At 36.6% G+C, this 18,117-nt stretch overlaps 2 protein-coding genes across 5 annotated transcripts in view; one reads left to right on the plus strand and one right to left on the minus strand.

The window, feature by feature from the left end:
* LOC138705100 (conserved oligomeric Golgi complex subunit 4-like) overlaps positions 1 to 18,117 on the plus strand; it is a 481,496-nt gene that overhangs the window by 388,407 nt on the left and 74,972 nt on the right. The window lies entirely within an intron of this gene.
* The window catches only part of LOC138705072 (beta-glucuronidase-like), a 79,080-nt gene continuing 73,273 nt past the window's right edge, over positions 12,311 to 18,117 (minus strand). For all 4 annotated transcript variants that reach the window (XM_069833698.1, XM_069833674.1, XM_069833688.1 and 1 more), the window contains one exon: positions 12,311 to 15,788. In XM_069833698.1, the coding sequence (XP_069689799.1) occupies positions 15,562 to 15,788 (227 nt within the window). In that variant the 3' untranslated portion in view covers positions 12,311 to 15,561. The remainder of the gene's footprint in view (positions 15,789 to 18,117) is intronic.

Genomic DNA, 18,117 nt, shown 5'->3' on the forward strand with positions numbered 1-18,117 from the left:
GGGAAGGTTTCATTCTTAAAAGCAAACATATAAGCCTATATTTAATAGCAATTGTTTGACAAAGCTAATCTCATTCTTAGTTTATTCCTATGAAATACTCTAGGAACTTTTGTATTAGCTAGTACAGAAGAGTTGTTTCAATAAACATAAATAGGTCTATTATAACTGTTTTCATTAAACCTTACGGATTTGCGCTGTATCTCCTAACATTAGTACTCGCGTTTGGTAATGTTTTGGACTTAAGCTAATATTTTTATTTTATTATGCTAATGTTAAAATAACCGACTTGCAATTCATTTTTAAATATTAAATAAAATATTATAGGATTGTTGTTTAGTCAATTTTCCGAAGAAAAATCTGAACCTCACAAATTATACCAAGAAGACACCACTTATGAGGCAACTAGGCCAGGAGATAATGAAGTAGGGTGGCTAGTTCCTTTCCCCCTCCATTACATACATCGCCGAAAAAATTAGCAAAAATCTATACCTAGCACATACTGCTTCACACTTACACTTACACATAAACAGGACAATTCTATTAATTATACGCGAGTATCACTACTTGTGGGACAAATATCTCCCAGATTTTAGACTTCGCATCATCTCTTGTCTTCCTTCTCTTGAAAGACGCATTATAACAGAATCAAAGAAAAGTTAGAAAAGACGAGACGAAGTAGAGTGTGTTACGCACTTAACACACGTGTATTGTAAACTATTTTTGCACGATCATATATTTAGAACTGCAAATACTGTATGAATTTTATGATACTTTCTACGTTGAGAGCGCATTTTAGTGAATGTAGCCATTATACATTCAAGAGAGTATTAGTTTGCTAAAAAGTTTAATAAAAGTCAGTATGGTTTTCTCTTTGTATCTAATGATGAAAAAAAAACATGAAAATATGTTATTGAGGGGGTTTAGACGTATTTTATTATATTATAATAGAAACGCGGACAATTAAAGTATAATAATTGTTTCCAAATGTGAACGTATTGATTTCACGGCACTAAAATGATTTATATCGTGTTAGAAGTTTGTTGAACGTACTCTCATCAATTCCTAGAAAATTGCTAAATGACCGAGAATCTTCCAATGTCATCTCTCTGAGTAGGAATAAAAATATATTACCAATAAAGGATCTTTCATTTCATTTCACTATTTTCAATTATTTATATGTGCTAGGATGGTAATTCATTTTATCAGGGATTCTCTGAATTTTGGTTTCGTAGGTAATTTATGTTTTCAGATATCTTTAACATCTTGTTTCTGATGCACTTTTGTATTTTTCTACGTGGACTTCACTTTCTCACCCACACTTTTCTTTTTTCTATGTGTTCTCTCCTCCAGAGCTCTAAGTTCTTTGACAACGTTTGCAACCGCAAGCACAACATCTAATGCTACGTTTACACGGCGACAGTTTAGAGAAGAGAGCTAGATATTATAGCTGAGTATCACCGTGTAAACGGTTGTGAGAGCAGGTATCTCGTTGACTCTAATAGCTAAATAGAGAGTCTAAATAGAGCGGCCTTGAAAACCGCTCTCGCCGTGTAAACACCCTGAACAGAGAACTCGCATATACTGTCAGCTCTCATTATAGCTACTCTAAATTAGTCAGCCAAGTTGAACTTTTTCATTAACTCTCGCGACTGCTGCGTTCGAGATTATACAAGCTGCGCATAACTCTTGAAATGCAGTCTGAAGTAACAATAATGCTGCGTTTGCACGGCGACAGTTCAGAGCGAAGTTCTGAAGAATCAGGAGAGCTCTCTAACGGAGTGTTTACATGGTGACAGAATATAGCTTCTCTAAACCCATTAGCGAGCTCTCATGAGATTATATAATTCTAAACTCTAAGTTACTTTCCGGACCGTTTACATGGTGCAGACAGTTTAGAGTGAGAGAAAGTGTTGCGAGAGAGCATTTAGAGAAGAATAGGCTGGTCAGTGCGTTTTTATGACATCATCACCCATCTAACTTCTGAGCAGTGTGTCAGCAGTTGTGTAACCTGACCGCGCATATCACTTGCGTTACTAATATTGTTGGGTGAGTCATTATTTATATAGAATACTATAATTGCACGAAGGACGGAGTTGATAGTCTGGATCAAAAATGTGCAAATCATAGCTCAAGTCGGCACACATGTAATTACATTCTATGAATCAGAGATGCATGAAAATAGTACCAATGGTGAGAGAAACTCAAAAAGGTTAGTTGTGTTAACATTGTTCCCTACTCGATAACACGCCTCATAATAGTGCATATAAACAAATTTGTTCATTGTTGAGGCGAAATGGCTGCTATAGACGACAGAAGAGCTTAATTTTCATGTGAACCAGTCGGTTATTAATGTGCAAAAGCATTACCGAACAAAGTTTGGTGCAGATCCACCCAGTGGGCCTAAAATCCGTTAATGGTACACAGATTTAAAGGCACGATTCTTCGCAAGCGGTTGCGACTCCATCCATACCTACTACAGTTGCTGCAAGCCCTAATACCAGAGGACAAAGTGCTACGAAGAAATTTTTGCACAAGTATGTAGACTTTAATTGAAAACGATGATGAATTTATTCGTTCCGTGGTGTTTTCTGACGACGTCACTTTTCAACTTTCTGGTAAGGTGAACAGACATAACCTTAGAATCTGAAGATCGGAAAATCCGCGTACCTACGTGGAACTTGACTATAGGCTGGATGTGTGCCGTGTTACTAAGGGGGGGGGGACACATTGAACATCTTTAAGTCAAGAAACTAAACGTTTGGAGTTTCTCTTTCCATTGGTACTATTTTCAAGCACCTCAGATTCATAGCACGTAAATTACATGTGTTCGAAACCGGAAAGGTCTTTTGTAGGAACCCTGTATAAAGACAATTTTCAGGCTTCCTGATGAAAGAAAGGCAACGGATGCAGCTGAAGAAGTGGTTCTTGAGAAGAAGAAAAAGAAGAAGAAGATATGCTTTGTGCACCCCAAAATTAAAGAGGAAAAAAATATTCTTGCTACAAGGGCCGAAGTTCAATTTACCTCCAATGTTAAACAAAAGTGTGCAGAATTTGCGATGGAAATGATTGATTGCGTTTAAGTTCCTTAAAAGAGACAGAGTGTTCAAAGAAAAAAAAAACAATTTTTCACATACCATTGTTCATCTTCTTTCATTATAATATTGTGTTTATAATGGCTGTACTAATACAGTGTAATAGTTGTGCCTATTTCGTTTTGTTAAACTATAACTATATTCTTGTTAACAGATACCGGTACAGAACCTACTGTACCAGTTATGTGATTTGTTTATAATGTACTAGGTGAGCGTTATTATTATTAATATGATGCATTATCAACAATATTAAAGGAATATAGAAAATATTCCACATCAAGTGAATGGTGATAATGGCACAGCAGTAATAATAATAATAATAATAATAATAATAATAATAATATAATAAAACAATAGTGATAATAACATAATAGTGATAATAATAATAATATAATATAATTATTATCACTATTTTATTATTATTATTATTATTATTATTATTATTATTACTACTATTATTATTATGATTACAGTTCGCACTTACTGGAGGTTATGGAGCTTTCGCTGTACCTCCTCCAGCAAATAAATAAGCACGAATAAAACCCACAAAATAATTAACAATTAAAACAATGGACCTTGCTAAAATTACGGCCAAATTACAATAAATTAACAAAACTAAAAGCCAAATTCAGACGCCTCAACAGTCTCAGCTAATTTTGACAATGCCTGATTTCTCAAGGTCCTTATTCTTGTAATTCTTGTTAAACACATTCCACAAACAACTTTCCCATTCATATGCTTCAATCAATCTTCGTGTCTTCGACACTCCAATGTTTTTGGCCTTCATTTATACTGCTTCTGTCGCTAGAGTATATGAAAAAGTTCAACTGAGTTGAATAATTTAGAATAACTATAATGAGAGTTGAGAGCATATGCGAGTTCTCTGTCCAGGGTGTTTACACGGCGAGAGCAGTTTTCAAGGCCGCTCTATTTAGTCTCTCTAATATCTAATTAGGGTCAACGAGATACCTACTCTCAAAACCGTTTACACGGTGATATAGCTGGTGAAGCTTGACCTTGATGGAGAGACCAGTTCTACGGGCAATAAGAGTGGAGGGGGTAACGCTTGTTCAGTTTCGCTTGCATCTCGTCACATAACATCGGTCGGTAGTCGATCCCACACCACAATACTGTTCTCTCCCTCCAAGTTTCACCAGGTTCCGCACGAGCTATACTCAGCTATAATCTCTAGCCCTCTCTTCTCTAAACTCTCGCCGTGTAAACGTACAGACGCAATTCCGCCGCTCAGAGCGCTGTTCGGTTCTAGATATTTGTAGGAATGGAAGTGCTGTATTGTTTCTTTTGTAACAGCCTGTACTCAAGTGTTAGAATTCTGCAGGTGTTCAGGCCGCCACTTGAAAATGTATAAATAACATACTGTACTGCACAACAATTTAAGAAAAAATAAAAGTGATCTCGGTATATTGCGTAAACTTAAAGACAAGATTAAATAAAATGATTAGAGTTTACATTTCATATAATAACTTCAGGATTCAGGCCGCGAAACCAGGTGGCCCGGGTTCGATACCCGGTCGGGCCAAGTTACCTGGTTGAGGTGTTTTCCGTGGTTTTCCCTCAACCCAATACGAGCAAATGCTGGGTAACTTTCGGTGCTGGACCCCGGATTCATTTCACCGGCATTATCACCTTCATCTCATTCAGACGCTAAATAACCTAAGCTGTTGATAAAGCGTCGTAAAATAACCTAGTAAAATAAATAAATAAAATTCAGGATTCAGGAAGGTACCGGTAAAGCTTCATATAAAAAAAGTTTCTGTTAGCACTGTTACGTAGTTTTATTGATGTATCCATGTGTTTCTGTACGAGAAGGAAAAAGGAGATTGTTTTAAATTATGCCCTATTATAATTTGTAGTAGACCTACAGTTCAAGACCTGTACAACTCGGTCCGAAACATCGCGGATATGGATGTAACACTGTAAGAAACATGCCCTGAGAAAATACCTTTATTAAATGACCATATTCCGATATACTGTACCACGGTCAAGCTGTAACAGGGGGAGGAGGTAAATGATGTCCCCCATAACCTTGTTATATAGGGATTCTATGGTTTTGCTTTGCCCCCCCCCCCCTCCAAGCAAACGGTTCTCTCTCCGCCTATGATCCCAAGTATCTGAAGCTGTGCACTTGCTGTACTGGCTCATTTAGAATTCGCAAATTTACCTTCTTAAATTATAGTGAGGAATAAAAACTATTGTATTCTTTTTCCCCGTGTCTCCAGAAACAAAATTTTGGATCAAATTTTGTTTCTAGATCTGTACTCTTTCAGTTTATTTTTATTCTTTCTGTCGTCTTCTTCACTTCCTATCACTTTCATTGCATTTCTATTGCATATTTATTAGTGTCTTGCAATGTTTGAACATGACAGAGGCCAGCAAAATATTACAAACTTCGTCTTATTTCATATGAAAAAATAATCGGAAGATCTGTGCTAAAATCCTTAAGGGGATGAAACATGAGTTGAGGACAGCGAATATTTTCATCACAAGGTGGAACAAACACGACAGGCCTCCGTCTGCAGAGCGGACATCGGCGAATATCGAACTTCGCCATACTCGACAACCTGAACCAAATATAAAGTCTGTAATGCACGATGCTAATATTTATAGAGCTATTTTAATTTTACTGGAACCACCGGAAATCGTTCTAGGAACCTTTTGCTTAGAGCGTATTCCGAATCTCAGCGCTGAGCAATCTGATGGCATCACGGTGTTCCGAATTTCACCGATGGAGTCACTGATGCTCCACCGGTGTCGCACCGGTGCCATCAGCTTGCAGAGGTGGTGGCAGTCTCCATCAGCCGCCATCAGTGAATCTGATTGATTCTTGTATAGGGCGGGAATTAGCAGACGAATGACATCGTGCACTGTTGTGTCATGGCGATGTGTTCTGCTGTATTGTTTGTAATGAGCACAACGTAAAAACAATATGTTAATGGCTTATGAGCGAACATGTCAACGGACCAGTTATTACTACCGGTTCAAGAAATAAATTGTTTATGCTCTCTTTTCTTTGAACGAGATGGCAGTACGGAAATTTCGCAAAATTTTGCTAGCGTAGCACAGACAACAACTTATACAGTCGCCATGACAGCCATCGATCCTTTTTTTTTATTTTATTGGGTTATTTTACGACGCTGTATCAACATCTAGGTTATTTAGCGTCTGAATGAAATGAAGGTGATAATGCCGGTGAAATGAGTCCGGGGTCCAGCACCGAAAGTTACCCAGCATTTGCTCGTATTGGGTTGAGGGAAAACCCCGGAAAAAACCTCAACCAGATAACTTGCCCCGACCGGGATTCGAACCCGGGCCACCTGGTTTCGCGGCCAGACGCGCTGACCGTTACTCCACAGGTGTGGACGCCATCGATCCTTCCAGCAGTTTTGTTTCTATTTCGCTGCAGAGTGACGTCATTGTTGTCCACCGGTCCGGCGAGATTCGGAATACGCTGTTAGTAGACTCTCAACGTTACCAATAAACCACAATAGCTTTCGAACTTTCGTTAAAATTGTTTACAAGATATAGTGTACCTTCGATTATATCTTTCAACTATCGATACAAGTTATTCGATACATGTAATATACTTAAATTATTTACCTACATTTAAATTTTACGGACGATATTCGTATAGGTTTTGACTTGAAAACTTTACATTGACATTTCATTCATAATATGCATGTACGAACTGTTCCAGTATTTGGACTGTTGACTAAACATACACACACAAGAAGCAATGTGAATTGCTTCAAATTACTACGACTCTTCAAATGAGGAAAACTAGCATTTTAATGAAATTAATCTAACACGCAAACATAGTTAAATTCCAAAACATATAGATCTACATATTCACAGTCACTCTTCAAGCCGAAGTAGGCCTATGTTTTATTTGAGAATATTCTAAGCCAAGTACCCGAGATGGTGTTTTTTATAAGTATCCTTTCAGTAAAAAATAGTGTTGAATCCCGTAATGGCCTCTCCAAAAAACCTGACATATTCGACGATATCATGTACGATCAACATGACGTGATCAGATCATACGAGGCGCGTCCAGAAAGTAAGTTTCCCTGGTGCCGTTTAGAGAAAAGAAACACAATTTCATGGAAATATTTATTGTAACGGATACAACAATTATTGAGCTATTTTTCAACATATTCCAATCGGAATTGAGACATTTGTCGTACAGTGGGATCAACTTGTGTATCCCTGTCTCGTAGAAATTTCCCGCCTGGGATCGAAACCAGTGTGTGATAGCCGTCTGCACCTCTGTGTCGCTGTGAAAATGCTGACCGGAGAGGAATTTCTTGAGGTGTAAGAAACGATAGTAAACGCTGGGAATGAGATCTTTTTTTTAATACTTTATTTATTTAATACTTTACACTTGAGCTACATTAGGCATTGTGCCCGAAAGAGCAGAAGCTCGTGCTCGGGCGCAGTTGAGATCAGTTATACAGGGACATCATTTTATTTTTACTAACATTTTTTAATATTAACCTGTCTATACCTTTAGGGAACCGGAAACACCGCTTGCTCCCCCCTCCAAGACTGGAGTTCGATGATACTGGCGTAAAACACAAATCACTCTACTAGGTATAGGAAGGAAGAAAAGTAGTTCATCCATTTACGTAAACTAGGAAATATCGCGATTTTGAGTTTGATAATTTTCATTAGGTTTTTCTTTAATCAAAGTACAGTACTGTATTAAGAATAAGTGTTTTTACTCACGAAGTAAGTTATCCATGCGAACGTATTCATTATGCAGTGTATATTATACTGTCTACAGCACATTAGCGTACAATATAGAGAAAGAAGTTAAATTTAAAAATAATCATAATATGAATATTTAAACACAATTTTGAAAATGGTGGCCGTTCATTTCGATACAGGCTTCAGTTCTTTTGTGCATATTATCGCACTATAGACTACTGCATCTAATTCCAATTGCCAGTTTCTTCCTTCGTACTAGTAACTCATGTTGAAATAATTCTGTACCTACTCTATAAAAGAGTGCCTTACGTACTGTAAATTCAATCTTCACTTCTGGCCGACCCGCACAGATAAAATTACTCAGACATGCTATCTACTGTCCGTCCAAGTGGTTATGCCGCAGGATTGTAGAAAGGGAGGAAATCACGTGACAGTTAATTACTTAACGAGGCCGTTTTATTTAAGTTAAATTAAACAGCTGTATAATATTACGTAAACTTCCAATTCCTAAGAGAAATTAATGTTTTCAGAAAAGAGCTAAGACAGCCCAGCTATTACAGAGGGGCGAGCAGAAGCAGGTGGGGGAAATCGGGATGCGACGTAGGCAAACAGACAGTACCTGTGCGAAAATATGATTCAATATTGAAAGCTCTTTCGTCACTGGAAAACGCGAACATATTTCTGGAACGTACTATACTCAGTAACTCAGTACTGCTTACTATCTGCGGTCTTGGTTCTGTGTGGAGTTGGAACTTCCTTAGTAGAAGGGGTGGGAGTGAAGTACATTCAAAAACTCAGGTACAATAAAAATTGAAGTAAAAATAAAATTATGTCTCTGTACAAAATATATCACAAAATTAAGAGAGGCGATTCAACATTCATCCTATAGCCCGGGAATATGTTGGAAAATAGTTCGACAATGGTTATATCTGTTCCAATAAATCTTTCCACTAAATTGTGTTTCCTTCTCTAAATGGCACCAGGGAAACTTACTTTCTGGACGCGCCTCGTACTTCTGTATGGTACTACACATTAATCTCTGGACATGTAGCGTACTATCTAGCACAGATATATGCCCGAATACCGAAACAGCAAATACATGATATTGTAATTGAAATTTAACTGCTAGTTAGTGAGGTTACGGTACTCATTTTGCGTTCCTGGTAGCAAACTTAAAAAAAAAGAAACGAATAAGAAGGAAGATAAAGAAATTAACCCTCTTGATGAAGCTTGTGAGGAGTACGATATATATATATATATATATATATATATATATATATATATATATATATATATATATATATATATAGCAAAGGATTTGATAGGTCAGCACAAGGCAGGTAGGGCCCTAGTAAACAAAGAAATGACCAGAGGGGCTGCTGTAGATTCAATACTCTCGGAACGTACAGTAATACCACAGTCTAGTATATACATTCACGAAGTTCAATACGTAGTAAATATGCATCCAAAGATAGTTGCTAACCACTAGGATCGCTACTATCGCCTCCTTACAGACAATGGAAAATAGTACCTGCACAGTCTATTGTTCCTAGTACCCTCACAACTCAAGCTTCGTGACTGTATATAGAATGTGGTAATATTTAGGCCTATGGGAGCGAGAATGTGTCGAAAGCAAATCGGCATGCTAAGAACTACACTAAAGAAGAAGAAGAAGAAGAAGAAGAAGAAGAAGAAGAAAGTGACTGTTAAGAAAAAACAAGAAGAGGGCTAGAAAATTGAGCACTCCCAAAAGGGAGTTGTGTTACTTTTACTAACAATTCTTTCGGAATCTCTGTGCTCAGAATACGAAGAAAGCTGAAAAAAACAGAAGAGATATGTCATAATTAGTCTGTAGAGAAGATTATAGCTGGAAACAGAAAGAGTGGAAATGAAATTACTTTTAAACCTCATCGTCAAGGACGAGGTTTAGGATCTATATCTGAAGAAAAGCAATAATAAGTTAATGTACAAGTACTCAAACGTGGTAACAGAACACCAATGATCGTCATTGTAATATCAACGGAGGCAGCGGGACCGGCCATTCTTTGTAGTGTCATAGTTGCGCGCTAGGTGGCTGCACTTTAACTTGTATAGTTCAATACCTCGTTCAGTCTTGATTCCCTATTCTACTCGTATACTGTTTATATTATGGCAGATACACCCACTTCAAGTCTAACGTCGAATCTTATGTATGTTGATGACACTACCATTTATCCCACGAGCTATTGTCCTACAAATACTGTAACAACACTTCAAAGTCACCAATTAATCCAGAAAAAATGTCACCAAATGTAGAAAACGTCCAAGAGATAATTTATCCAATAACAACCTAGAAATTCCTTTTACTGATAATGTAAAATACTCAGGAGTATATCTAGATAAGAGTCTACCGTTCATAAACATATTGAAATCACCAAATCTAAAGGAAATGCAAGGATATCACATCTCTGCCCTCTTTACAAGTCTGCATTGCTTAGCCTAAAAAGGAAAATAAAATTAATTGGTGTACGCAAGATTCAAAAATGGAAAATAAAATGTTAATACTGCCTATATTTAAATATGCAGCGCCAGTCTGGTGTCATATACCCAAAAGTGTCCTTAAACCATTACAAACAGTTCAAAATAGAACTTTAAAAATAATTCACGCTTCTGACTAGTGCACCAGAATTCTGCAAATACATGAAGATCTGGTATGAAGTTCCTTGAAATTATTTTGAAAGAACAAGTGACAAAATTTTGCGACGTCATTAATAAAAGTGAAAATTCAGCCATTAATCATTTGGGACAATTTGATCTCATTTCTTTTATGCATGTAAAATGCCAAAATTATTTATTTTGTAAACAATAGGAAACATACCGGCACTTACATATATTGAAATTGTAAATTTGTAATAGTAATTAATCTATCATTCTATTGAATTTGGTATTCCCAAGAAACTAGTTCGATTAATTAAAATGTGCCTCAGTGAAACGTACAGCAGAGTTCGTATAGGTCAGTTTCTGTCAGATGCGTTTCCAATTCACTGTGGGTTAAGGCAAGGAGATGCACTATCACCTTTACTTTTTAACTTTGCTCTAGAATATGTCATTAGGAAAGTCCAGGATAACAGAGAGGGTTTGGAATTGAACGGATTACATCAGCTTCTTGTCTATGCGGATGACGTGACTATGTTGGGAGAAAATTCACAAACGATTAGGAAAACACGGGAATTTTACTTGAAGCAAGTAAAGAGATAGGTTTGGAAGTAAATCCCGAAAAGACAAAGTATATGATTATGTCTCGTGACCAGAATATTGTACGAAATGGAAATATAAGAATTGGAAATTTATCTTTTGAAGAGGTGGAGAAGTTCAAATATCTTGGAGCAACAGTAACAAATATAAATGATACTCGGGAAGAAATTAAACACAGAATAAATATGGGAAATGCCTCTTATTATTCGGTTGAGAAGCTTCTGTCATCCAGTCTGCTGTCAAAAAATCTGAAAGTTAGAATTTATAAAACAGTTATATTACCGGTTGTTCTTTATGGTTGTGAAACTTGGACTCTCACTTTGAGAGAGGAACATAGGTTAAGGGTGTTTGAGAATAAGGTGCTTAGGAAAATATTTGGAGCTAAGAGGGATGAAGTTACAGGAGAATGGAGAAAGTTACACAACAAAGAACTGCACACATTTTATTCTTCACCTGACATAATTAGGAACATTAAATCCAGACGTTTGAGATGGGATGGACATGTAGCACGTATGGGCGAATCCAGAAATGCATATAGAGTGTTAGTTGGGAGGCCGGAGGGAAAAAGACCTTTAAGGAGGCCGAGAGTAGATGGGAAAATAATATTAAAATGGATTTGAGGGAGGTGGGATATGATGATAGAGAATGGATTAATCTTGCTCAGGATAGGGACCTATGGCGGGCTTATGTGACAGCGGCAATGAACCTCCGGGTTCCTTGAAAGCCGTAAGTAAGTAATTAATTAATCTATCACAATCTGGTGGATGCTGACTACCAGACTTTTATATGAATTACTGTATTGTATACTTTTTATGCATCTCAATAATGTACGTTAAAAGGCAAAATACATTTATGTCTTGATTGATACCTTTTCAATAAAGTGAAGCATATGAAAAAAAAAGACTCGTAATGGCAAAAGATCTAAATCTATTCAGAACATAAACGTTCCAGCGTGTATTGATCAAGAAAATTCAGCTGCTGTAACAGACCACTTAGGTATTATTACTGTGCTGAAAAAGATCGTAATTTAAAAGAGCATTCCAGTCACATATTTCAGGAAGTTAATGAATTCTTTACAAGGCCTACTCAAACGCGAATAAAATTCACCATACCTTCCATTTCTTAAAGGTGAGAATTGGTTTATGCCCGCTGTTCCAAGTTTATAGAATTAAAAACGTGATTATGTTGAACGAAAACATTTTTTTTAAGATACAGTGACTATTCCCGTTTTAGATTAAGGACTTATTACCGCCTCGCAATTTCCAATATTTTGCAATGTTTATTTATATCATGTACAGTACTGCAGTTACAAATTACTACTATTATCTGTGCATTTCGAACTGGCGGCTCAAGGTCAAGTAATGGACTGCATTTGCCACATGTGCTTACCCCAATCCCCGACCATTCTCCTCAACTAAGGCCCGTATCACAGTTGCAGAGTTTTCGCCAGCGAGAAATGTGTTGCGAGAAAATTGAAAAATTGATAATATGGATTCAAATGGACGTCCACACACTGGAAGAGATTCTCGCTCGAGGCAAAAACCTCGCGCGAGTTTCTCGCTGGAATCGGTAGCTCAGCGAAATTTCTTGACACATTTATCAAAGATGTTTGACATTTATACTCTTTATGACGATTGAATGTAGCAAAAGATATCAGAAGTGGCGATTAATTGTATTGTTTTTATTTGAAAATGAGGAAAGATGGCTGATAATTGCAGTCAGAAACTTATCGAACTTGTACGATGTCATCCCTAGGCCTATTTATATGATACACGGGATGAAAACTATAAAAACACGAAACTTAAAGAAGAAATCTGGAGATAAATATCAGATAATCTGAAAATAAATAGGGCTATATTTTATTTTGATGAGATTTAATAGTGTTAATTAAACATTTGAAATAATGTCTTAACAGTTTACATAATTTTAATCAGAACATAACAAAGAATCCTCTATCATATCACGAATAGCAAAAAATTGAGGTCCATTCAATCTGAAATAACGCCTAACGCATCATCATTCAAATCGAAACCAGTGTCCAAAACTCGCCCTTATTTTCGTAAGATACAATGTGATTTTCAGGTATTTCTGGATTTCATTTTAGGCCTACTTTTTTTTTTCTTTAACAAAATTTGTTCATGTAACTCCATTTCCTCATCATCTGAATACTCAGATTCAACACAGCGTTCGTACGTAATTTGTAAAGTACGACAATATACTTACAGGTTATGTATTTAAGTACGACAATATACGTAAATACATAACCTATAATATTTCCCTAACGAGTGATTACTATAATCAGAAAAATGCTTTCTGCATGAAGGCAGTGCATAGATGATCATAGCGAGGTGTGATATGTGATAACGAGAACTCGCCGAGTGTGTGGAGGAGTGCCCTTCGCCTCTTTCTCGCAACACATTTCTCGCTAGCGAAAACTCTTCAAGTGTGTTACGGGCCTAAAGTCAGCTGGGGCAGCCGGAATTACCAGTGCTTCAGTTCACAGTTTACAGTTCAGTGACTCGTGCGTTGTTTGTACTTTTGTCCGTGATCTTGATCCGCCAGTTTGAAATGCACAGATAAAAATTAGAATTCAGAATAGAATATAGCATTTAAAGGTGCATTATGTGTTTATGTATTACAGCATATAAAATACTCACGGTTAAATTGTGGTCACTTGTAGCATGTATGTGCATATAAATACGTAGTTTAGGGAAACTAAATTTATATAAAGGACGAGGGGACAAGTAACGGTAGATACAAAATTCATTTTTCACGCCATTTGTACAAACAATTCCTATAAGCTGGTACGCGGTTGAGAAAGTATGCAGTGTAATGCAGTTCATTGTAACGTAACGTAATATACGGTACAATGCAATAGTGTACACTAGGAATTCTATTTTTTAAATATAAAGTAGTAGCAGTACATTGCGTTTTCTGCTGCATTGAATATTATGGCTACTTCTGTTGAAGGTGTTCCATTTTTGTTGATGAACTTACTCTTGTTATGAGTAAATATTGAATATAAACTTCCAAAATGTGAATACAAATCTACTCTAGTGTCATAAAAACAGTTTTCTTTGAGATACATTTTTTCTTGTAAATAAGCTATTTCTTTAATAGGCATATGTGAGTCTTGTCATGTCTTCCACTATACCGTACAATAATAATACTGTACAGTACAGTCATGAGACATAATTGTTTCACATCGCCTATATACAGATATAATATACACGTATGAGCTATTCCATATGAAATCGATCAGTAAAAAACCTCGCATTTTTTAATACTCTACTTTTTTTCCTATTTATACAAGGTGCTGAGGAGAGTGCATTTTCAAAAATACACTATCGAAAGTCAAACGGTTTTCGTATTGTTGAGCGACAAATTTAGCGTATTCTATAAAAACAAGCCTCTTTCAGCGCTCAGAACTCTGGAACCGTTTACTGCAGAACATTGAACGGGAGTTCATTTTGAAGGTGACATTTGGTAGGTTATGTTAAGAAGTAATCCTTATTTGTATTGTATACAGAGAGACAGATAATATGATTTTACTTACTTTTAGGCTTTTTGCCCATTTGTAAAAATGTAAAAAAATATTGAGAAAAAACCTTGCATTATTAAGAGGGATTCGGCATTGTTTGCTTACTGGTACGGCAATAAGTTTCGAGGGTATTAAATAAATTATTTTCACATGCTTAGACTTGAACGACGCAGTACCGCATGCACTGGCCGAGAGATGAAAATAAGCGAGCATTGGGCGTCATTTTACTCCTGTGTTTATGAAAACCTGTGATAAAGCTAGCAGAGCCATGCGCTATAGACGAAACATTACGTGTTTGTCTCCTGGCCTTGGTTGTCTCGGCTAGTCCTGCCTCACAGTCAGCTGATTACTTCACGCGCGTACTATTTATTTTCATTATTTGATATTTTCAATACTTTCTTATCAACGGTGCACCAGTAAAAAATGTGTGTTTATTTTGTACTTTCAATGCGGAATCTAACCATATATTTTAAAAATATTTTTTCGTGGGCAAAGGCGTCTTAATGAGGAAAAATCTAAATTTCTCCATTTCCATAAAAAGTAAGAAAAACTGTTTACATGTCAATATAAACTTTAATTTCTCAGCATCAAAATAAACCATGATTTTGATCATTGGGTGAAAGGGTTTCGGAGCCACAACAGTTAAAATTGCTAATTTTATGAAAATACGATAAATTTAAATATTATTAATTTAAACACTATGAAGTTCTGATGCCTCAAACTTTGCACAAAGCATTGTATCACAGTTGTCAACGGACAGAAAAAGTTTCATTGTATTTAAAAATTGCAAGGTCAATTTTCTCTATATTTCGGTCGATTTGAGATGGAATAGTCCGTATATGTGTATACATTTTATCTTTCCACGGTCGCATGTGAGCAGCTGAGCTATGCACTTTCTCTTCCGCTCTATTTTCGCGAGCGTGGAAAATATACTTCTTATTTTTTAATAACGTAATTAGTTATTTGAAGTTAAACACATATAACCGAGACATCTTCGGCTTGGAAAGATTCAGGTGCTGCTTGAATGACATAGAAAGGACGCTCATGAGTGTATTCGTTGACATCATCGGGGACAGCGGCAGAATCCAGCTCTTCAGCGAGGGCCCAATAACGCTTTCTTATGAAGTGCGCCGCAGCTTTCGGTTGTCTGTCTCGCGTGAAAATTCCTTTCTTGTTGCCTCCAGCTCGGGTGTAAGCTGAAACAAACATCTCGATATAGATTGTGATTTTGTGGTGTATATTCAGTGTTAAAATACACTGAAAGTATTCAAATAATAAGTACTACAAAATTTTCTCTGAACGCATGCAATATTTAAATTACCATAACTAACAGCGACTGAGTCTTAACATTACAACTAGACAACGCTGCTTAAGCGTGAATGGCTTGTATTGTTCCGGGAGGGTAAAAACCCGAGACATCCATGAACTAAAGAAGAATAGACATACTTACTTACTTAATTACTGGCTTTTAAGGAACCCGGAGGTTCATTGCCGCCCTCACATAAGCCCGCCATTGGTCCTTATCCTGAGATAGATTAAACCATTCTCTATCATCATATCCCACCTCCCTCAAATCCATTTTAATATTGTCTTCCCATCTACGTCTCGGCCTCCCAAAAGGTCTTTTTCCCTCCAGCCTCCCAACTAACACTCTATATCCATTTCTGGATTCGCCCATACGTGCTACATGCCCTGCCCATCTCAAACGTCTCGAGTTAATGTTCCTAATTATGTCAGGTGAAGAATACAATGCGTGCAGTTCTGTGTTGTGTAACTTTCTCCATTCTCCTGTAACTTCATCCCTCTTAGCCTCAAATATTTTCCTAAGAACCTTATTCTCAAACACCCTTAATCTCTGTTCCTCTCTCAAAGTGAGAGTCCAAGTTTCACAACCATAAAGAACAACCGGTAATATAACTGTTTTATAAATTCTGACTTTCAGGTTTTTTGACAGCAGACTGGATGATAAAACTTTCTCAACCGAATGATAACAGGCATTTCCCATATTTATTCTGTGCTTAATTTCCTCCCGAGTATCATTTATATTTGTTACTGTTGCTCCCAGATATTTGAACTTCTCCACCTCTTCAAAAGATAAATTTCCAATTTTTATATTTCCATTTCGTACAATATTCTCGTCACGAGACATAATCATATACTTTGTCTTTTCGGTATTTACTTCCAAACCTATCTCTTTACTTGCTTCCAGTAAAATTCCCGTGTTTTCCCTAATCGTTTGTGGACATATAGACATACACTAAGAACATTAAATCAGCCTTACAAGTGTATATGTTCAAAATGCTAATTATCTCACAATTTATTTATTTATTTATTTATTTATTTATTTACTTATTTATTTACTTACTTATTTATTTATTTATCTATTTATTTATTTATTTATTTATTTAACCTGGTAGAGATAGGCCATCAGGTCCTCTCTCCCCCTCTACCAGGAGATTAGGCCTACAACTACAATATTAAGAATACAATTACAATTATAGGGTAAACATGGGTAATTTCGTGATAATTTCATGAAAACTAATTTAAAATGCAAATGTGTAAATATATCCTCATTCCGATTTTTTCATCTAAAAGGCGATAACTTGCTGTACAAATCTGGAGACATAAAAGATTAGACACGTTCTTGAATATGTGCCAAAAACCACTTTTACAACTTAAGCTGAAAGGTTGGTTATTTCGTGATAACCTTGGTAATTTCGTGATATTGCATTGATAATTTCGTGAGAGGTAGAAGAATTGTGGAAAAATTCATTAAAGCAAATGAAATTCTCATTTATTGTTACAAGACTTCAAACATAGTAATTCCTTCTAATATTCATAGCAAGAAAACATAGAAATACATATCAACACATAATAAGAATGAAATCAAAGTAAACATTGAAATTGAAAAGGGATCTTCTTTGCCCTGAAAGGGTGAACACTTTTATTACGGACTTTACTATAGCCTATATTACTAGGGTAACTCCAAAAGTAATGCATAACGTTTGTTTAAAAATTATATTTTTATCCTACATCTTTGTTATTTTCACAGAATGTAGATTAATCCTTAAGGAACAAAATGTCACTTTTCCACATAATCCCTGTCCCTTTCAATTGCCTTACGTAACCTAGGAACGAGGGCCTGTAGACCAGCACGATAAACGTCTGGACCAACACGTCTGAGCCACTCTTTAGCAACGTGCACAAGGGAGTCATCTTCGAACCTCGTTCCGCGAAGGGATCCTTCAGTTTACCAAAGAGATGGTAATCGCACGGTGCAAGTTCAGGACTGTAAGGTGGATGTTTCAGTGTTGTCTATCCGAATTTTCTGATCTGATCTGTGGTCTTGTGACTGACATATGGCTGTACGTTGTCGTGCAATAGCAGAACATCCTGCTTCTCCCGGTGTCGTCGAACACGACTCAGTCGAACTTGAAGTTTCTTGAGAATTGCAACATACCCGGCAGAATTAATGGTGGTTCCGTGTGGCATCATGTCCACAAGCAAGAGTCCTTCTGAATCGAA

The sequence above is a fragment of the Periplaneta americana genome, chromosome 1 (genome assembly GCF_040183065.1).
Source record: "Periplaneta americana isolate PAMFEO1 chromosome 1, P.americana_PAMFEO1_priV1, whole genome shotgun sequence".
Classification (NCBI taxonomy): domain Eukaryota; kingdom Metazoa; phylum Arthropoda; class Insecta; order Blattodea; family Blattidae; genus Periplaneta; species Periplaneta americana.